The sequence below is a fragment of the Monodon monoceros genome, unplaced genomic scaffold (assembly GCF_005190385.1).
Source record: "Monodon monoceros isolate NGI ecotype Baffin Bay Population unplaced genomic scaffold, NGI_Narwhal_1 Super_Scaffold_2, whole genome shotgun sequence".
Classification (NCBI taxonomy): Eukaryota; Metazoa; Chordata; class Mammalia; order Artiodactyla; family Monodontidae; genus Monodon; species Monodon monoceros.
In genome coordinates, this window is record NW_021703776.1 from 21,028,127 (window position 1) to 21,052,359 (window position 24,233).

At 34.7% G+C, this 24,233-nt stretch overlaps 1 protein-coding gene across 1 annotated transcript in view; it reads right to left on the reverse strand.

Annotated features, from left to right (window-relative positions):
- The window catches only part of MAGI2 (membrane associated guanylate kinase, WW and PDZ domain containing 2), a 1,340,884-nt gene that overhangs the window by 451,937 nt on the left and 864,714 nt on the right, over positions 1-24,233 (reverse strand). Inside the window, exon 6 of the mRNA XM_029233155.1 lies at positions 14,677-14,756. Coding sequence (XP_029088988.1) covers positions 14,677-14,756 — 80 coding nt within the window. The remainder of the gene's footprint in view (positions 1-14,676; positions 14,757-24,233) is intronic.

Genomic DNA, 24,233 nt, shown 5'->3' on the forward strand with positions numbered 1-24,233 from the left:
CAAAACACTGGACTTCAACTATATCTTAGAATCAATGGACTTAGATATGCAGAACATTTCATCTAACAGCAGCAGAATACACATTTTTCTCAAGTGTACATGGAACATTCTCTAGAATAGATCATTATGTTAGGTCACAAAATAAGTCTTAGATCGTGTAAGAATACTGAAATAATACAAATTATCTTTTCTGACCACAATGTAATAAAACCAGAAACAGTAAGAGGAGAAAAGCTGAAAAATTCACAGATCAGTGAAAATTAAACAACACACTCCTGAAAAACCAATGGGTCAAAGAAGAAATCAAAAGGGAAATCAAAAAGAAATCTTGAGTGAAAATGACTATACTACCCAAAGCAATCTACAGATTCAATGCAATCCCTATCAAACTACCAATGGCATTTTCCACAGAACTGGAACAAAAAATTTCACAATTTGTATGGAAACACAAAAGATCCTGAATAGCCAAAGAAATCTTGAGAAAGAAAACTGGAGCTGGAGGAACCAGGCTCCCTGACTTCAGGCTACATTACAAAGCTACAGTCATCAAGACAGTATGGTTCTGGCACAAAAAGAGAAATATAGATCAATGGAACAGGATAGAAAGCCCAGAGAAAAATCCATGCACATATGGTCACCTTATATTTGATAAAGGAAGCAAAAATATACAGTGGAGAAAAGACAGCCTCTTCAATAAGTGGTGCTGGGAAAACTGGACAGCTACATGTAAGGGAATGAAATTAGAACACTTCCTAACAACATACACAAAAATAAACTCAAAATGCATTAAAGACCTAAATGTAAGGCCAGACACTATAAAACTGTCAGAAGAAAACATAGGCAGAACACTCTATGACATAAATCACAGCAAGATCCTTTTTGACCCACTTCCTAGAGAAATGGAAATAAAACCAAAAATAAACAAATGGGACCTAATGAAACTTACAAGCTTCTGTGCCGCGAGGGAAACCATAAACAAGACGAAAAGACAACCCTCAGAATGGGAGAAAATATTGGCAAATGAAGCAACTGACAAAGGATTAATCTCCAAAGTATACAAGCAGCTCATGCAGCTCAATGTTAAAAAAACAAACAACCCAATTCTCAAATGGGCAGAAGACCTAAACAGACATTTTTCCAAAGAAGATATACAGATTGCCAACAAACACATGAAAGGATGCTCAACATCACTAATCATTAGAGAAATGCAAATCAGACTATATTACAAATATAAAATTCAAAACTACAATGAGGTATCACCTCACTCCAGTCAGAATGGCCATCATCAAAAATCTACAAACAATAAATTCTGGAGAGGGTGTGGAGAAAAGGGAACCCTCTTGCACTGTTGGTGGGAATGTAAATTGATACAGCCACTATGGAGAACAATACAGAGGTTCCTTAAAAAACTAAAAGTAGAGCTACCCTATGACCCAGCAATCCCACTACTGGGCATATGCCCTGAGAAAACCATAATTCAAAAAGAGTCATGTACCACATTGTTCACTGCAGCACTACTTACAATAGCCAGGACATGGAAGCAACCGAAGTGTCCATCGACAGATGAATAGATAAAGAAGATGTGGCACATATATACAAAGGAATATTACTCAGCCACAAAAAGAATCGAAATTGACTTATTTGTAGTGAGGTGGATGGACCTAGAGTCTGTCATACAGAGTGAAGTAAGTCAGAAAGAGAAAAACAAATACTGTATGCTAATGCATATAAATGGAATAAAAGAAAGATGGTCCTCATGAACCTAGGGGCAGGACAGGAATAAAGACACAGATGTAGAGAATAGACTTGAGGCCACAAGGAGGCGGAAGGGTAAGCTGGGATGAAGTGAGAAAGTAGCATGGAAATAGGTACACTACCAAATGTAAAATATATAGCTAGTGGGAAGCAGCTGCATTGCACGGGGAGATCAGCTTGGTGCTTTGTGACCACCTAGAGGGGTGGGATAGGGAGGGTGAGAGGGAGACACAAGAGGGAGGGGATATGGGGATATAAGTATACATATAGCTGATTCATTTTCTTATATAGGAGGAACTAACACAACATTGTCAAGCAATTATACTCCAATAAAGATGTTAAAAAAACAAATCTTCAAACAATTGAAAATAGAAACACAAAATACCAAAACTTATGGGATGCAGCAAAAGAAATATTAAGAGGGAAATTTATAGTAATCAAAACCTATATTAAGAAGAATGAAATCTCAAGTAAGCAACCTAATTTTACATCTCAAGGAAGTAGAAATGTAAGAACAAACTAAATCCAAAGTTAACAGAAGTAAAGAAAATACAAAGATCAGATGAGAAATAAATGAAATAAGAGACTAGAAAAATAAGAGAAACATCAAGAAAACTAAGAGTAGGTTTTATGAAATGATACATAAAATTGATAAACCTTTAGCTAGACTATGAAAGAACAGCAAATACTCAAAATCAGAACTGAAAGAGAAGATATTACAACTGATACTACAGAAATAAAAAAACTTCAGGAAAGACTACTACAATTATATACCATAGACTGGATAACCTAGAAGAAATGAGTAAGTTCCTAGAAACATACAATTTATCAAGACTTAATTATAAATAAATAGATCTGAACAGACAAATAACAAGTAAGGAGATTGAATCAGTAATCAAAAACCTCCCAACAAAGTAAAGCTCAAGACCAGATAGCTTCACGAGTGAATTCTACTGAACATTTAAAGAGGAATTAATACCAATTCTCCTCAAACTTCTCCAAAATACTGAAGATGAACAAACACTTCCAAACTCAATTTATGAGACCCGCATTACCCTGATCCCAAAGCCAGTTAAGTACACTGGGAAAAAAATTACAAGACAAAAAAAAAAAAAAATTACAGGTCAATATTCCTAATAAAGATAGATGGAAAAATTCTCAACAAAATACTAGCAAACTGAATTCAACAGCATATTAAAAGGATCATACACCGTGATCAAGTGGGATTTATTACTGGGATGCAAGGATGGTTCAACATACATAAATCAATAAATATGATATAGTACATTAATAGAATGAAAAATAAAAACTATATGATTATCTCAATCGATGCACAAAAATAATGTGACAAAATTCAACATCCCTTCATGATAAAAAGCTTCAACAAACTGGGCATAGAAGGAACATACTTCAATACAAAAAAACATTTTTGAAAAGCTCACAGCTAACATCATACTCAACGGTGAAGGTTAAAAGTTTTTTCTCTAAGATCAGGAACAATACATAGGCACCCATTCTCACCATTTCATTTAACATAGTACTCTAAGTCCTAGACACAGTAGTTAGGCAAGAAAAAGAAATAAATGGCATATAAATCAGAAAGAAAGTAGTAAAATGGTCTGTGTTTGCAAATGATATAATCTTATATATAGAAAATCCTAAACTCCACCAAAAACTTGTTAGAAGCAGTCAAAGAATTCAATAAATTTGTAGAATAGAAAAATAACAAATAAAAATTAGTTTCATTTCTGTGCAACAAAAAACTATCTGAAAAACAAAAAAATCCCATTTACAATAGCATCAAAAAAATATTAAGGAATAAATTTAAGGAGGTAAAAGATGTGTACAATTGAAACTATAAGACATTGATGAAAGACATTGAAGAGGCACATATAAATCGAAAAAAATCTCATCTTGATGGATTTGATGAATTAGTATTGTTAAAATGTCCAGCTACCTAAAACCATCTACAGAGTCAATGCAATCTCTAATAAAGTTCCAATGGAATTTTTCACAGAATAGAAAAAACAACTGTAAAATTTGTATGGCACCACAAAAGATCCCAAATACTCAAAGAAATCCAGAGGAGGGAAAAACAAAGGTGGAGGCATCACACTTCCTCTTGACTTCAAACTATATTGCAAAGCTAAAGTAATCAAACAGTATGGTACTGGCGTAAAAACAGACACACTGACAAATGGAATAGAATCAACAGCCCAGAAATAGGACTTCCCTGGTGATACAGTGGTTAAGAATCCACCTGTCAATGCAGGGGACATGGGTTCGAGCTCTGGTCTGGGAAGATCCCACATGCCATGGAGCAACTTAGCCCATGCGCCACAACTACTGAGCCTGTGCTCTAGAGCCCACGAGCCACAACTACTGAGCCCACATGCCAGAACTACTGAAGCTCACAGCCTAGAGCAGGTGCTCCACAAGAAGAGAAGCCACCACAATGAGAAGCCCGCACCAAAACGAAGAGAAGCCCCCACTCACTGCAACTAGAGAAAGATCATGCATGGCAGTGAAGACCCAATGCAGCCAAAAAATGATTGATTAATTAATTAATTAATTTTAAAAAGGAGCCCAGAAGTAAACCTTTTCATTTACGGTCAAATAGTACTTGATAAAGGAGCTAAGAATACTCAATGGGGAAAGGACAGTCTCTTCAACAATTCGTGTTGGGAAAACTGGATATTCACATTCAAAAAATGAAATTGGACCTCTATCTTACACCACTCACAAAAATTAACTTGAAACATCTTAAAGACTCAAATCTAAGACCTGAAGCCATAAAAATCCTAGAAGAAAACACATGGACAAAGCTCTTTGACACTGATCTCGGCAATACTTTTTGGAAATGACAATAAAAGAACAAGCAGCAAATGCAAAACTAAACAAGTGGGAAAACATCTGCACTGAAAAAAAATCAGCATAATAAAAATGCAATCTATAAAATGGCAGAAAATATTTGCAGAACATTTACCTGGAAAGGGATTAATATCTAAAATATATAAGGGACTTGTACGACTAGCAAAAAAAAAAAAAAAAAAATCTAATTTAAAAATGGGCAAAGGACCTGAACAGACATATTTCCAAAGAAGACACATACATGATTAACAGGTACATGAAAAGGTTCTCAACATCATTAATCATCAGGGAAATGCAAATCAGAACCACAAGGAAATATCATCTCACATCTGTCAGAATGGCTACTATCAAAAAGACAAGAGATGTTCAAAAGAAAACCCTTGTGCACTACTGGTAGGGAATGTAAATTGGTGCAGCCACTATGGAAAACAGTATGGAGGTTCCTCAAAAAATTAAAAATAGAACTACTACATGATCCTGAACTCCCACTTCTGCATATATATCTCAAGGAAATTAAATTATAACCTCAAAGAGATATCTGAATTCCCATGTTCACCACAACTTTATTCACAATAGCCAAGATATGGAAACAACCTAAGTATCCACTGATCAATGAATGGATAAAGAAAATAAGATATATATAAATGGTATATTATTAAGACATAGAAAAGAAGAAAATCCTGCCATTTGCGACAACATGCACAGACCTTGAGGGCACTATGCTAAGTGAAATAAGTCAGAGAAAGACATTTACTATATGATCTCACTTATATGTGAAATCCTAAAAAGCTGAAGTCATAGAAACAGAGCAGGATGGTGGTTGCCAGGGGCTGGGGAATGGGGGATAATCAGGTGATACTGGTCAAAACAAAGAAACTTACAGTTATAAGATGAATAAGTTCTGAGGTTCTAATGTACAGCATAGTGACTACAGTTAATAGCACTGTATCATATACTTGAAAGTTGCTAAGAGAGTATATCTTCAATGTTCTCACCACACAGACACAAAAAGGTAACCATGTGAGTTGATGGATATATTAACTAAATTGTGTTAATCATTTCACAATATATATGTGTATCAAATCATCATACCGCATGCCTTAAACTGACACAATTTCATTTGTCAGCTATACCCCAATGAAGGTGGAAACATTTTTTTAATGTTTTAAAATTTCCTATTATGGAGACTATTTTTCTTTTTATTGATATATAATTAAAGTTTTCTGTAATATAGGAATGTCATCTTTAAATTTTGTAAAGACCTACTCTATGGACTATTATGTATTCAATGTTCATAAAGTACTATGTATGCTTGGGAAGTGTATTCTCCATTCGTTTAAACTTTTAGATCAAGAATACCTTTTCTGTTATTCAAATCTTTCTTCTTATTTTTCTGTGTTTAATATATTGAGTAGTAAGAGAGATGCACTCAATCATACACTCTAATAGTGAATTCTTTAAATTCTTTTTTTCAGATTTGTCATTTTTTCCCCCTCTCTGTATAACTTGAAGCTATACATACAAGCATGCATAAAAGTTCAGAATTGTTATCTCTTCCTGATTAACTAAAACTCCTTTCTCTTTCTCTCCTTCTCTCTTCCTAGAAAAGAATAAACTAGGGAGCATGATTCTCCCTAATATTAAGGCTTACCACAGACCTACAGGAATCAAGAGAGTGTGTTACTGGCACAGAGACAGACCCATAGACCAGTGGAACCCACTGATTTATGACAAAGTTGCATTCACAATCCAATGGAGAGAGGATAGCCTGTTATACAAATGGTGCTACAGTAACTGGATATCCACAGGGAAAAAACTGAACCTTAACCTAAACCTTACACCTTATAAAAAATTAAGTAAACATAGACCACAGGCTTAAATGTAAAACTATACAATTTAGGAAAAAAACATGAGAAACTCTTTGGCATCTAGGGCTAGGTGAAGAGTCCTTACACTTGTTATCAGAAACATGGTTCATAAAAGGAAAATTTGATAAATTAGACTTTATTGAAATTAAAAACATTTTCTCTGCAAAAAACCCTGTGAAGAGGATGGAAAGGCCAATTACAGACTGGGAGATAATGTTTGTAAAGAACATATCTGATAGAGGGACTTCTATCTAGAATACATAAAGAACTCTCAAAACTGAATAAAAAAAGAGTCTAATTAAAAATTGGTCAAAAGACATGACCAGACTTACTCTGAGAAGGATATATAAATGACAAATAATCACATGAAAATATGTTCAATATCATTAGCCATTAGGGAAACACAAATTAAAACCACAATACAATATCATTACACACCTATCAAAATGGCTAAAATAAAAAATAGTCGTAACACCAAATGCTAACAAATATGCAGAAAAACTGGATCACTTCTTCACTGCTGGTGGGGATGTACAATAAAAGAGTACAGGCACTCTGGAAAATAGTTTGGTAGTTTATTCTAAAACTAAAGATGCACTTTCTATAATAATCTAGCAATTGCACTCTTGGTCACTTATCCCAGAGAAATTAAACCTATGTTCATGCAAAAACCTGTATACAAGTGTCTGTTGTAGTTTTATTTGTATTAGCTAAAAACTGGAAACAATCCAGGTGTCCTTCAGTGGGTAAATGCTTAAACAAACATTGGTACATAAAAAGTAGCAAACCATTGAGACACACACTTGAATGGATTTCAACGTAATTAAATTGAGTGGAAAAAGCAATCTCAAAAGTTTACACACTGTATGATTCTATTGTATAACACATTTGAAATAACAAAATAATTGAAATGAAGAATAGATTAGTGGCTAAGGTTTGTGCAGTGGGAGGACACGTATATGGCTACAAACTGGTAGATAAGGGAGCCTCGTGGTAATGTATCTTTATTGTGGTTATAGTTATGTGGAGCTACACATGTGATATAATTGTATAGAACTACACAAACACACACAAACACAAACGACCACTTGTATAACTGGTGAAGTCTGAATAAGTTCTGTTCATTGTACCAATGTCAATTTCCTGATTTTGATATTGTATTATATATATATATATAAGATGTTAACGTGGGGGAGACTTCATGAAGGGTGTTTGGGACCTCCCTGTAATCGTTTTGTTATTTTCTGTGGATTTATAATGCTTTAAAAAAAGTCATCTTTGAAAAAATTTAAAATAATTTTGCTACTGTATAGAGCAGATTCAATGATGTCAATATTGTTTTTAAACTTGTGTGCATTAAAGAGTAAGGATAAGACACAACTTATTCCTAAGCATAAATGTAAGTTGAGACATCAAGAACTAAAGGAGGACAAAATTTCATAATCCTTCTGCAGGTACTACTTTATAGCTAAAGTAAACATTAATAGGTAGAAGGGAAACAGATAAACAATTAGTGAAGGAAAGATATTCCAAATATTTAACAGCTTTAATTGTTTGGACACCAACCCATCAGAATAGAATGGGACCAATTAGAACAAATGACAGCCAGTAACAACCCAGAATCTGGTACCTGTGCACAACAGTGCAATATCCATCCTATATGATTTATTTTGGATTAACATTATTTCCTCCCCAAAAGATTTATATTCCTAAAATATTGTTATTTTCTTAGTACTCTTGAGCTGAAATTATGGAAAGGGTGCTATATTATTGGATAAAGCATATCTCAAAGTGCTGCTATAGAAAATCATGACTACAGTAAGTCTCCTACATACGAACCTTCAAGTTGCGAACTTTCAAAGATGGGAACTTGCATTTGCATGTCCAATCACATAAGTTAGCTCACATGTCTGGTGCACACTGTCATGTGTTTGCATCCTCTACAAGTGGTTGTGCTTTTGTGTACTTTACTGTATAGTACTATATAGAGTACAGCAGTACAGTATCTTTATTTCCAGCCCAGGATGTCTGGAAGCAAGCATAAAAGCAGTGGTGATGTAGCTGGTACTGCTAAGAAGTGCCAAGCGATGACGATGGAAACAAAACTGAAAATAATTGAGAGAGTGGAGCGAGGTGAAAAGATGGTAGATGTCGCTCATTCTTATAACATTAAACTCCTTGCTATGCAACATGAGGAGCTTACTAATGAAAACCTGATGGAACTGGAGGCCCAAGGAAAGGACGGAGAAAGACAAGAGGAAGCAGAAGTAACTGAAGAACCAAAGAGATTCATGACACAGGAAATGGCAAGGGGTTTTTCTTTATTTGAGGAGGCACTGTTAGTTTTTGAGGCACAGAATCTGAACGTAGAACAGTACATGAAGGTTGTAGCAGCCATTCAGAATGCAATCTAGTGCTACTGTGTCATCTATGATGAGAAAAAAAGAGTTACTATCCAGACATCACTGGACCATTTTTTCAAGAGGGTAGATAGAATTGAATCCAGCAAGGAACCAGAACCTGTGCCATCAACGTCAGACGAGAGTGAAATTGCAACTTGCCCTTCATCTCCTACTGCTGATGATCCTTCAGCTCTACTATCTCCCACCTCCTCTCCCTCCTCCAGTCAGTAACTCTTTTTGCCTGTTCACTCGATGCCAGCCCCTGCATGCCAGCTGTTGTACTTTACTACTGTACTTTTCAAGGTACTGTACTATAAGATTAAAAATGTTTTATGTTTTGTGTTTGTTTTTTAATGTATTAGTTGTGTGAAAAGTATTATAAACCTATCACAGTATAGTACTATACAGCCGATTGTGTTAGCTGGGTACCTAGGCTAACTTTGTTGGACTTACAAACAAATGGGTCTTACGAATGCACTCTCAGAACAGAACTCGTTCATATGTAGAGGACTTACTGTAACACAAATAATTACCAGTTAGTGAAATAAGAACTAACTGCTTCTGTTAAGATATTTTAAATTTCCTCATTTTTTTTACAAAAACACTCAAAATATCAGTATAGAAACAAAATACACAAATTAGTTTGTTCATAATATTTAAACATTAGGATTTCAATATTTGCATATAAATGAATCTTTTCAACTTTAAAGTTTTAGTACTTGAATAGTTAATATTTTTAGAGTCTGTTTTTTATTAATTCTTCCTAGTGAAAAAATTTCAAGATACTTTACAAATATAATCTTAGCAGTTTTATCAGATTAGAAAAACAAATATTCAAGGGATATATTAATTTGATCATATTTAATCTTGAGAAATTAGGAGCTCTAATTATCAATACAAATTTAATGAGAAAGTAGGCCAAAGTCCCTATTTAAGGGAAATAAATTATGTAGTCTAGAAAAAGAATTTGAACTATGAAAATAAAAATAAAAGTATGCATGTCCAAATATTTCTGTCATGTCTATAAAACTCACTTAAGAAATGACCTGAAAAAAAAAAAAAAAAGAAATGACCTGAAATTAATTAGCGTCTTCTATTATTTTAGAAAGGTAATCTCCTTATCCTCGAAAAAATCCATTTAATAAATATTATGAAACAAAGTTTATGCTATCTTTGTTCATGAGCATTTCGGACATAGCTTTTTTTTTTTTTTAAGATAGATTAAGTAATAGTTCAAAGCTTTAGTTAATGTAAGTTGAAATGCAGTTCTCATGTAGGTAAAAAGGTTAAGATTATGTGATTTTTCTTTCCTATGGCAACATGAAACAACTCATAATTCATAGATACTGAATACAGAAATGACATTACCCAATTCATACAGCTCTAATTATAACTTGGTGAAATTTAGAGCCAGTTTAACAGAATGGAGGGGGGGAACCTCCAATCTATTAATATTAGGCTGGATTAGCTAGCTGGATAAGTTTTGCCTACATGGGTTTGTTCTTTTCTACCTCTTCCGGACACCCTAGAGAAATTAAAGGCTCGTAAGGTAGGCCAACTATTCTGAATTTCTTCCCCGTTGTCTATGGCTCAGAGCATACTCGAATGAAAATAAAGAAGCAGTTATTTAGAGTCTATGGTGCAACAAACTCTGTCCTTGTTTGTGAAACTAAATGTGCATGAAATAGATATCATTTCCATTTACAGGTGAGAAAACCTAGGCTCCCAGAGATTAAGTACCTGCCTAAAAGCCCACAGATTTGGATTTGGAATACAGTTTTCCCTGACTACAAATCCTACATAATTTCCTCTCCTGAATACAATACTGTAGTCCTACTGATTTTAGTCACTTTTCAACTTTATAAAGAGTCCTACAGGGATTGAATCACTTTTGATATTGACCCTAATTCAGTGATTCATGTGGAGTGTGTCACCACTGGGATGTTTATGATTGGAAATATCTCAGACAAACATCACAGTGCTGATTCTCAGGACTGGGGACAATATGATGGTGCTTTATATACAGTTCAACCAATCTTGCATCCACATTATTTAATAGTTAACTGTTATTTCTGTTGCATTTTGTAAAAGACTATATTGTGTTGCTAAACAGCACTCCCCCAAATCCTAATATTAGAGTCTTGTAGTAGGTGGAGACTTTTTTCTGCCATGTAGACTGGTGCTTAAATTCCAAAAATGCACAGAGCTGTGACAAATGCACAGAGCACAATGACTTTACTATTTTCAACCATATTCTGAGAGAAGGAAGTATGTTTTTATGTTTAGTAGCTGTGTTATCCTTCAAACAAAAAAGAAAAATGATTGCTTTAGTGTCAACAGAATAAGTACTTGTTTAATAAGTATTTGTACTGAGCCATCCATGGTGGCTTTTCCCTCCTTGATGCCAATGAGAAAACATTTGCTAGTTTTTTCTCTCACCCAAGAATAATTTAAATCAGTTGATACTCCTTCCATCTCTCTTTTACTTGACTTCATCTTATTATAGGTGACTAAGTAATTACCTTCAAGCATCTATGTAAACAGAACTGAAGAAGCATACATTTACAGGTCCAGATCTACATACACACACATACATATGTACATTCATAATAGTATGCACACATACATAACATGGAATTCAATCTTGAGGGATTAAGTATGATTATAATGATAATAAAGAATTTATAGCATGCAATCCAGTAAAGTCTTAAATGTACAACTTAAAAATTACTGCACTAAAATTTCTGCTTCCAGGTAGGATGAAGTGAGCAGGTTAAGAGAACACATAGAAAATCTAGATCAAATATAACAAATAAACAATACAAAGGAATCAGAGAACTGCTGAAACAACAGATCTAAAATGGTCTAAGAATCTGAAGAGGAAAGAATCCTGGAGAGGTAAGGGAGGAATGTTGTAGATGATTTTTGTTGATTCTGGGCTGTGGAAAGAATCCAGACTTGGCCTGGGAAGAAGGCCATCACTGGGGTTGAGAGAAACCAGCAGACTGTTGCAGAGTCTTGAGGGACTGACAAAGCTCTAACACATGCCAATCATTCCATGATGACATCTGTCAAATTCAGAAGATGCAAGGTCTGGAGGCAAAAAACTAAGCTAAAACCCCTGAAAAGCACCACAGATTTCTGGTAGTCTTGCATTACTGAGAAGAAAAATATTTTTAAAATATTGGTGTTCAAGACCTGCCCAGGGGCAGGCTCCACATGGATACACCAGGCCAGGGTTCATCCTCGGACGGAGTCCAGCCTGCCCCTATGTTTTGTATGGTCCAAGAGCTAAGAACAGTTTATATAATTTTAAATGATTGAGAAAAAAAATCAAAAGAAGAATAATATTTTAATTCATGAAACTCAAATTTCTGTGTCTACGAGCAATGTTTTATTGAAATATATCTATACCCTTTATTTATATATTGACTTTGGTCACTTTTGTACAACAATGAGTAGTTGCGAAGAAACTGGGTGACCAAAGCCTAAAGTATTTACTACCTGACACTTTATGGAAAATATTTGCTGACCTACAATAGGCTATTAGTTGAAACTCTGGGTGGGCAAACACCCTAAGAACAAAAGCAAACCAGAGGTAGACTGGGTCTCACCAAAGCTCAACCCAACCTCATGTTGGCTCAGCTGTGATTGGATTAAGATAATTAGCCTCCGCTCTGTCTCCATGGTGGAAGAAGGATAAATCTCTGCTAGTGAAAGATATTATCATCTTAAGCCTCTACAATTTTTATACACATTTTATACATATTTCAGCATTCAGAAAACTACTAACTTTTCTGATCTGTGCTGACCTATGATAGATATAAAGAAGCCTGTCTTAACTAGTAGGCTCAACAGCAATCCATTAACATCCAACATTTTAAACAAGCAGTTTTAATCTATGCTATTTAAAGAAAAATAAAACAGAAGTAACAGTATGACCAAAAAGCACTTTTCTTGGTATGAAAACTTAAAATATGTGCCTGGAACAATAGCATTCTAACTAGATGTTAGTTTACATTGTAAAATACTCCAGTAACATATGAAATAAAATCTGGGAATTACTTATTTTGTAGAAAAAGAAAAATAGTAATTATCCAGTTATAAATCACTCTGAGCTATTAGACTGTATTCTAGGACTCATTTTTTAATATCACATGAATTCACAGGTACTGGTATCATATTTTCGGCATCTACCATGCTGAGAAGGCAGATGAGTACAGATATGGGAAAAACTGATAACATTGAAATGTTACAGTTATGCAAAATGTTAAACCTACATCTCTCCCAGGATTTTAAAATTTGACTTTAATAGCCTTTTATAATGAAAAGAACAACTCAAATGTACAAGACAGTTGAGAAGTTCAACAGGTACAGAACTGCAAAATCACTGAATTCATTTTAATTAGTGTGTGTGTGTATATATATATATATATATATATATAGTTTTATATCTGTGGCATCAGTAAATCATAACTCCCAGATAGCAGATCAGGTCATTTTAATTTATAACCTATCATAATTTGCAACATATGTCTTATTAGTGCCAATGAAATGTAACCTAATTGTGCTCAAAAGTCTCAGGTCACAGAATAATTGTAAAAGATTCACACACATATAGCTATACTTTTATACAGAAGGCATACAGACATAGCTATGAATATAAAATTATATGTAGTGATAAAAATTAGACATTTATGCATTCAAATATGTACATATAGCCGGTAAACTGATTTTTTATTTAGCTCAGTTGTATATCCAGCTTGTGAACAGTTACCTTATAACATAGGAATGAACAATATTATCTTGATATTGTCTGAGAAAGACAGAATTACCATTAAAATAAAAGGACTTTTACAGTTATAGACTTTTTAAAAAGTTGACTTTCTAAAAACTTTTTTAAAAGTTTAAACACTCCTCATCACTTTCCTCACTTTTAGAGCTCTTCAATGATAGATGCCTCTGAACAAGTCTCTAATAATTTGATCAGATAAAGGCTGTGAATGTGGTCAAATAATGAATCATCAGGAGTATACGCTATTTATCATTTTAGATGAATTATAAGAACTCTTTTAACATTAAACTCAATGTTAAAAAAACTTGTAAGTATCATCAGTAACACTTCATTTATATAATTTATTAATTTAAAAACAAGGTTTACTTTCATCTAATCCTCAAAATTATTTTTAAAAACTCTTCACATAGATGAAAACAGTCAATTTTTAAGCAAATTAACGTCATTACATTGGGAACTGGAAAATACTAAAGATAACCCAGCACATTCATGCAATTAATTTTTGTATTTAAATGTTTGATTAAAGGAAAGGAGCCATACGTATAAATCTTTATATCACCGATTCCTTAATAACTAGAAGAATGCTATACCTCAAAACACAAAAATAAAATATTACTTATAGTGCCACAATACTTTTCTCTATACACCATATTTAATTCCAATGAAAAGATCAGAGTCCTCAGAGAGACATATTGCAAACAAAAACTCCCTAGTAGGTGGTGGGAAGTCAGGCCAGGAGTCAAAGAGAACCCATAGAGATGACAGAGCTGTGATGTCCAGCACAGTCCCCTCAGAGAGAAAAAGGAAAACCACATGGCACTGCTGAAATGCCGAGTTAATTCTTTCTCCTATCTGGGCATTAAATATTACAGCTTTAAAATTTTCTCAATCAGATTATGGCTTCTTTAGACAAGACCCTCTCTTAAGAAACACACATACTCTCAAAGTGCAACGCCGAAACACCATAAAAACTTAAATAACCTACCATTTTCTTTGCATTCTTCTGGAGGTTTAGCCTTTTTCGCAAGTCGTGGATCCAGCCATGATGTTGTCTTTGTGTTATGGCTGAAAAGAAAAGAGATCACTCTGAACAGACACATACTGAAAGGAATCAAGTTTATTCCTTAAGGAAAAAAAAAAAAAGAGGGGGTTAGACCAACAAAATTGCAATCGATACACTTAATTTGCTTACTGGTTCTAAGTAGCCCTGAAGGAGGTGTAAGAGTAATCGTGCAAAGGCAGCTGTAAAATTGGCAACCTCAGCTCCCTGTCCTCAAAGCAGCTATTTTTATTAAAATCAACTAGAATGTTGCCAAGTTAACCTCATTGAAAATGCAGAACTCATCCAGAGCAAAAGGAATTTATTACAAATACAGGATTCTCCAGTTGGAAGCGCACAGTTCGCAGGCTCTGATACTGTTTCCTGAGTTTTGCAAAAGAATTATTTTCATCTTAAACCTGCCCTTTCATAAATGGTTGTTTTGTTACTCTTTAACTACAGAGCTGGTAGAGGCAGTACAAAAGTGATGCAAATTATAGCATGTTCTTGGGATTCCTACATTTTCTCAAAAAGTAATTAACAGCAATTTCATTAACCCACATTTAGCTATCTTCCATCTAAATACTTTCAATCCAGTTAGGAAGATAGATAAAACTGTCTGTACTCTAGCATTTATGGAATGGAATTCTGGGAATTAATAATTTTTAATGACAATTTCATTTTAAAAAATGTTTTCTGGGAAGTCTTTTGCCAGAAATTTAAAAAGCAAAGGAGAAAGGTTATTGGAGCACTGTCTTGAAAAGAGGTCCTGGAATTACCTGCATTGGAATCACCTGGTGGACTTATTAACAATGCATATTCTGGGAGTTTGGTAGTTCTCATAGAACTACCAAATCAGAATCTTTGAGGTGGAGCCGCAAAATCTCCATCTTTGGCTAGCACTCCAGGTGATTCTTATGCACACTGTAATTTGTTACTTGAGAACTACTCGAAACCATACATTGGAGCTAAAATCTTTACTGTGAATAGCTGTCTCAAGTTATCTCATCTATCAATGGACAAATTATCAAGGATGTGACATCTGTGAGGGCTTCAGAAATGAGCAGAGTCACAGGTGTAGAAAAGTGATGTTTATATAGGGAAGAGTCAGAATGCAATGTGAAAGGAAAAAGTGGGAAAAAAGGTTAGAAATATAAACTAAAGCCAGATAATAGAGATCTTTGAACACAGTTGTAAGGAAGTCAAAATTATAATATCAATTCACATGTATTTTCTCTTTCTTCAGTGAAATTTAACTATATTTTATCGTATCAGAGCTACAAGTGTTAGCTAAATAATCTGATGAACCAATCTGCACTTAAAGCAAAGTTCAGAAAATTCTCCCAGGAAGCGTATTTCATAGCAAGCTTCCAGAGTTTAAGTGCCTACTTAATGAAGGGAATTTCAAGGCAGAAAGCAGGAAGGATGGAGTTAAGGTGGGCAGTGGGCAAATGATTCCAGAGCGTTAAAGCTCTCTTTAAATAGTGCTTTCTGGATGATAGTACATCTGCCTAAGTGTAGAGCCATCTCTGATCTGAGAACTGAAACATTAATATCCTTGGGTCATGAAGTTTCTGCTCTTAAAGAAGATTCCCTTTTATTTCTTACTTTCATGTGGGGTAAACAGAAAATACTTTCCAATCATTTTCTTCACACTTAGGAACTCCTCAATGATTGATCCCTCTGAGCAGGGCTCTAATAATCTGATGAGATGAAGTCTATGAAGTTGGTGAAATTATAAATTGTCAGGAGAGCATGCTAGCTTTTATTTTCCTCCAATGTGACTTTTGTATAGTGTGATAGCGCTTCATTATCGACTATCAGAAGGATGTAAAGTACTGCAGTATCTCATTCTGGTCCTCATTTACAGTCATGTCAATATCATCTAGTCTTTTCCCCTCAAATAAAGACTTGATGCCCATGGACAGAAAGGGGGTTATGACTATCCTGTTGTGAGGATAGTTGCACTGGGTTCAGTGCTTGCTGCTCCCATTTGAAAAATAAAGTCACTGTGAAGATGCTCTTTATAGACATGCCTCAGTTCAAAGTGTGTGTGTGTTGTGTGTGTGTGTGTGTGTATGAGAGTGTGTTGATGTCTATGTTTTTATATACTAGCAACAAATTTGGGAGGTGACTAAGGAAAATAAACTTCCCTTCTTTTTACCCACATCTGCTTCTTCCAAATTCTTCCCCCCCTTTTTGGAGGAAAGTCATTTCTAGGTCTCTAAGACATATTCACAAAAGCACACACACCTATGGATAAGTATGAAGGGGCCATTACTAAGCCACCGCAGGGAGTCAAATTACCATTTCTATACCACACCACCATGGGTCTCAAATAGCGGCTAATTTAGTAAAGAAGCATGAATTTCCTAGCTTTCCTGAGTTTCTATAAAGCATTTCATTACAGGATGATTGTTTTTTAGGTTGAGCTAGCATTAACGGTATGTCACTTTAATAGACTTTGACAGCTTGAGTCTCTTAGAGTTAACAGCATTTTTAGCTGATCTTCTGAAATGATGCTGAAGGAAAGTGGGTAGTAGTTACCTCCAGCAATTGTCGCAAACATCACATGAAGATACCGCACAGTATTTTTCACCAGTGGTTCTCACAAGCCTTGTAATTTGCATGCTTCTTCAAGATGCCTTAGAAAGGGAATGTTTTTAATGCATTTAGGAGACAATGGACCAAGTGGCTTTTCCACTTCCCTTAAACTATATATTTTTAAACCTCAACAATTCCATTTGAAAATAGGATTCAACATTGGGCAGGAGACTGTGTAAAACGGGACAGTTGAAGGATTTTTCACAATCTGCATACTATCCTTCCTCAAGTTTGAGGATGTGATTTCCTTTCACTTTCATTGCTAGAGTAGATTCAGACGCAGAATACCAGTTTTCTGCTTTTCTCCAAATCGTGGGGAGCACAAATGACAGGAAGGTAAGATGCTAATATTGTATAATCTTGTATTTCAATACTAGTTTCTTTAACAGGGACACATACACATATAGAGGCTACGTTTGCAAAGAAACTTCTAGCTGAGGAATGGAACACACATTTTCGAGGAACTTTGAATCATAATAATATACTACTCTATGTATTTCTATGGATAACGTTAAAGTGAGGGTTATGAAAAGTGAGAGATTAAGTGGAGTCAGTGGCTATTCAAGTTGTATAACTGTCCTATTTAAAAATCCAGATGAAAACCTTAAAACATGGTCTATCCAAAAGTCTTCTCTGATTTTAAACTAAGTCTGTCTGGAGGACTGGAGCAAACCAGAAGTGAAATTTCATTCAACTTTGCAATTCTAGTTTAAATTCATATCAGAATGGCCTTGATGATGTGATAGGCTAACTTGCAATGATTAGAAATTTCTGGATATTTTGTAAGTTTAACCTTTGCCAAATTGACAAAAGCAGCACATTAAATAATATCTTATTTTTTGAGGAAACATTCTTCTCATACAGAAAATGCTTCCCTTCAACAGGCAAAGCTGCTGACATTATGCCACACCATTGAAAAGTTATTCTTACTATCTTGTAACATTTCCTGATTGTCTACTTTGTCAGGGACTGTTCTAGAACTTTCACAGCTCACTTCATTTGATGCTAATGAGTCTCTGTGGCTCATATTTTTAACTCCATTTTACAGATAGAGAAAGGAAGGTTGAGAGAAGATAGGTAATTTGTCCAAGGTTACACACCTAGTGCATGAAAGTGAAAGAGCTAGCATTAAACAGACATATCTGATTCCCAAGGCCAAAGTTTTCTTTATGATCTGAAACCAGAGGCATACTAAACTTAAAACTTTGCTTTTGATACGGAGGTGCTTTATTTGACTCCCTTGGGGGGTAATCAGAGATCTTTTTCCCACCTCCATAGCCAGTGGTTTACAAACTGAGACCTTTATCTCCTATGTGAGAATAGTAATCACTGATTAAATGACTGTGTTGAATGCCTGGTACTTAGTAGGTATTATATTAAATTGCACATGCATAGAGATGATATAATCACTGGAAACATTTTCTCCTTACAAACCTGAATATCCAAATCACTTTAAAATCAAATTTGAGTATTTTTCCAGAATAAAGTCTTAAAATGGTGATTTATATAATCTACATATGAATATTAGGTCTTAGAGGTTATAACGAATTAGGTTAATAAAAATGCTATCAAATGAGTAGAGTGTTTATTAGGAGCAAAACAAAATTGTCATATAGATCGTGCCACAGTCTATCCTCCATTCTACTTTTTCATCTACTCTATGTTTGTCCAGTTGGGGCTCAAACTCCATAATGGTTTCCTAGGTATATATACGGCTCGATTTAAACCCAATTTTAAGACAAATCCTCTTTTCCTTTCTCTCTCTCTCTTTTTTTTTTTTTTTTTTTTGTGGTATGCGGGCCTCTCACTGTTGTGGCCTTTCCCGTTGCGGAGCACAGGCTCCGGATGCACAGGCTCAGTGGCCATGGCTCACGGGCCCAGCCACTCCACGGCATGTGGGATCTTCCTGGACTGGGGCACGAACCCCGTGTGCCCTGCATCGGCAGGCAGACTCTCAACCACTGCACCACCAGGGAAGCCCCTCCTTTCTCTTTTCATTGTTTCCTTTTCCTCTCTCCTTCCTACCTTTGTCTTGACACCAAGATCAAAATAATGTTTTCACTACTGCACAAATACTGGATGACATTTCATCACCTGAAATCTGATTAGTAGAATGAGAAACTTTTATTATCAAATACACTCCTTTCCTTAGCTCCATTTTCTCTAAAAAACAGTAACAGACTTAAAACAATGACAAACACATTGAATTTAAAAAGTTCTCTGAAAAAGCCAATTCTGAATCTCAGTCTTTATCTGATACACTATATTTTCATCCTGGGAGATACTAACTCAGAAGAATAATAAGAGATTGAACTCAATAATATCTGATGGCATGAAACATAATAACCTTTTGAACAAGGTAAACAAGGCCCAGGTAAATATTTTAGAGTCCTCTGAGCAATTCAAGATGTATGTAGATGTTAAAGTTCCAATAGTGGTCATGTAGGTTCAGAATCAATAATATCATAGAGATTATTGAGTGTATTTTAAAAAATTAACATTAGTTTTTAGAGGAATATAGACTGATTCCATTTTATATTATAGTCAAAATCCTCAGAATGATTACATTGTTTTCTGGAAGCTTTTGTCTTCCCTCTAGATCATCATTTCAAAAGGAAGAACTATTAAATGCAATGATTGGATACATCTAATGAGCAGCAGAAGCTTTTTTGTTCAAGACTTGCATTGTGCTACTATCTTTTCTATTTATACATTGGTAATCCACAGAAAAAATAACTGTCAGCCTCTACAGTGGTTATCTGTTTCCTAAATAATATTCCTAAAATTTCATTAAGTATATGAATATATGAGTTTGCCATCATATTGTCTTTCATATGTTTAGAAAACATTTTTAAAAGCAGTTTTATCATAAATATTGTTTTGGATATTATGGGTATTTGTTGCATACTAATGTTTGGTCTAAAACACTTATTTTCTGTTTAGAGATTGCACTAGAATCCTGTGCAGAAAAAAACATATAAAAATATTCAATATATCTACTGTTATTGTAATACAAATTACAGAGAGTAAGTCAAGACAAGATTTCACGACTCATCGGTATGTGCTGAGCCTAGAATGAGAAAGCATTAGGCTTTACCCAAAAAACGCCTTTTCTTTTCAATAAATTTCTCAAATATTTTGTCTTCTTTTAACAAATGAAAGTTCTAAATTTGTTGAAAATGGTAACTGGCGATTTACATAAAACTTAAGGAAATACAGCAACACAAGAAGCAACAGATTGTGTGTCTTATTTAGAATTTAAAAGCAAATTCAGCCTTTACAAAGATTGGGGAAACCATGTATAGCCATGACATTTTTCACAGATGTGACTTGCAGTTTCAAAAGCTTGCTTTTAAAAAATCTATTATTTAAGATGACATAGCATTCACTGCCATTCAGGAAGCTGGTAGTAAACAAATAGGTTCTTGTTGCCGTTTTGTTTTTTGCCAAAGCAATAGCAGTCTCTTGTGTGTCACTAACTAAACTGACTCCCAAACAAAGAACTAATTTAATGGGATTCCCAAAGCATGTCAATCCAGATTAATCCTGTGGCAGCTATTCTTTATGGAACATTTAGCCTCTGCAAAATGAATTTCTGGCTGAGAAACTTATAAAACAAATACTATTTATACTATAAAAGTTTTTTTTTCAGCCAATGCCTGTTTATATATTGTGGAGGTAGTATGGGATAATGGCAATGGCTTTGCAGGGTCACAAAGCTATAAGACCTTGGGAATGTTAATTTGTCCAAGGGTGCCTCAGAATCTCACCTATAAAATGGGGGTACCTCAAATGCTTTATAGGGTGGTTATGATATAATACATGTAAAGTACGCACCATGGCAAATTAGTTAAGAGCAAGGACCCTGGAGCCAGTGTATGTCCCATGAAAACATGAATCTTGTCAGTTTTGTTGACCCCTATATTCCTAGGGTTCAATAAAATAGTTCCTAGCACACAGTATGTGCCCAATAAATATGTGCTGAAAAAATGAAATCAAACATCCTGGCTTTGTCATTCCTGGTTATATGACCAAGGGCAAGTTACTTACCTCTATAAGTCTCAGCAGCTTCCTAAAGTGAGAATTAAATGAGCAAAGTGTAAATGCTTAACATACTAGCTATTACTGTTAAACAAGCTGAACACAGCATGAAAAAAGTAGGCACTCAATATGTGGTAACTATTATTACTAATTTGAATTTAAAATTAATATACTGTCTATTTTAAAAGATAATATTAATGAAAAGATAGTATGAGTTAAGGCAACTACTGGTTTTAAATAATGTCATGAATTTGAAAGCCTTTTTAAAATTGCTAAACATGTGACATTATAAATGCTTTAAAGCATGTTTGGAAGAGTACATTCACCTGCATTTAAAATTCTGTTGTTTAAAAATACTTTCTCAGATATTCACCTTTTCCCATTAAATATCACTGTAAGTGATAAAAGGAATCCGCTTTTATTATTCAGCAAAGGAAGTAGTTTTGAAGAGTGTGGGAAATACAGTTGGCCCACGTGTTCAGTATTGAGAACAATGACAAAAATTCCTCTCATATTCTAAATGCAGCACTTGTAAAGTACTGAGATATAAACTACTTTGCAATACTGAGTAAATCAGTAATTATTTTAAAACATTATTGCATGGAAGACAAAAAAATGAAATTACTTATTACCTTAACTCAAAACCCACCATATATATATATATATATATACACACACACACACACACACGTATGTATGTATGTATACATATGTGTGTGTATTTCAAAAATATATACGTAAATGAACACTTCAGCATAGGTAGAGTTCCCCTCTACTCAGAAATGAGTGTGTATATATATATATATATAAATTTTTACACAGAACTGCAGGGTCCTTCTCCTTTATTTCACTTATTTTATATTTTATCATGATATTTGTTCCATTGGAAACAAGATTCAGTAAAGTGTAATAAGGACGTGTTACCTACCCGGGGAGACTTCCATTACTCTAAGCAACTCTCGCAATATTCGTACCAGAGTAGTTTTCACTGGTATCATCAGCTCTCCTTACCTCACAAATCTCTAATTTTCTGTCTCTTCTACCTTTTCTTCTATCTGTTTTACCTTCCTCTTAACTTACTCTACTTTCCCTTTTTATTTTCTTTTTTTACTATGATTTTGCTTCAGGACTGCAAACTTTTATGTTACAAATAATATTTTTTTTTTAAGTTTCTTGGCCAGAAATTCTGGGACATATCATGACTTAGTCCCTAAGAAACTCCTAATGCCCCATCATGGTCCCTCTCCTGTCCCTGCATCCTTCTCTACCAGATTGTTTCCAAGGGACTTTTATAGTATAGAGTTAATTTACATAAGAATTCATTATGAATTCCACAGCAAAGATACCCACAGATTAATGACAGTGGGTTGAAATGTTGATTTTGTCAAATGTAGTTAGGAAGGAAAGATGTACTCCCGAGCAATGAGTGCAAGCAGTCAGGAGAAAATTAACTGAGAGAAAAGTACAGCAGAGTGAAATGCAGGTCAGTGAGAAAGGAAGAGGCAGCGCAGGTTGTGATGGTGTGAAAATGAGGGACCAGATGAAAAAGACACTGATTCCTCCTTGCTCTGTAACACCTGAGCTTATCACACTGAGTCGTGAGAGTCAAAGTAAGCTTTTTGAAGGAAGACAAGACAGATCTCAGATCTCAAGCTGGTCCTGGTGAAGGGTGGGCCAGGGGGTGCCTCCGCTCTGTGAATGACTTCTTTAAGCAGGCAGTTGCCACTGCCTCCTACATTAATCACCTTTCCATCACACGCTCACTTCAGCCCTTACTCCAGGCTTCTTCTCTCTCCCTGACCTCTGCATGAGTCTCCCTCAGCATTAGCATTCTCACTGCAACTCAAACTGTCCCCTTTTTTTTTTCGTCTTAATTTTTCAGCTCAACATCTCTTCTCCTAATACTACCAGTCTTCTTACTGGTGTTTGCAATGACAGTTCCTATACCTGGAGTGCTCTATCTACCTGTTACCTACTTTTCAAGTCTATGCTATTTTACCTTCCCTAGGATGCTTCCTTTTATTAAGTCTACGCTAAGCGTATCCTTCTCTGAATAGTATCACAAAACTCAAAAATCAATTGTTTACTAATTAACTATTCCTCTTATTCTCTCTTCCCCAACTTGACAATAAATTTAAGAGCAGGGACAAAATCTAATGAATCTTTGGATTCTGACACTGGATGACTGACTAGAATATTAATAGAGTCATTTTGGTCGATTCTCCCAAGTCCTGACAGAGCCTCATCATTTACTATAAACCATGAACACAACTTCTGTCTTATGAGAAGTCCTTTTTCTCCACAATCCCAAAATCTGACACAGTTAAAAGGGGAAAGTTTATTTTATAATCATAAAAAAGGAGGTTTTTATAATCGCAATTGGAAACACTGTAAGGAAACAGTTTTTTCATCAACTTGCCATGCTGGTTTTCTTTTATACTTCCACATGTCTTACTCCACCTGTATTATATAATAAAAATGTGTATGTCATCAGTCTCCCTGTTCTGAACATCAGTTGTTCTGAACACCAATGCATGACCTCATATCTAGGGTTTATATTTTGACTTCTGGTCTGCAGTGGCGCTATGCTATGCTTATCAATAACAAAATTATGTTTTTGATATAAACACTTTCGAACATTTAAAAAATTCTATAAGACTTTCTCTTTTCCAATTAATTGATTAAAGATGTCTCTGGGTCATTGATTATAGCAATAAGAAATATGCAAGAGATTCTTATTCTTTTTTTCTTTTTTAAACTTATAAGATTTGTCAAAAGGTGAATGGTGGCAATATATTTTCTGCATTTCTCATCCATGTTGGAGTCAAGCAGAGCACCAAGTAATTACCTGGTTATGT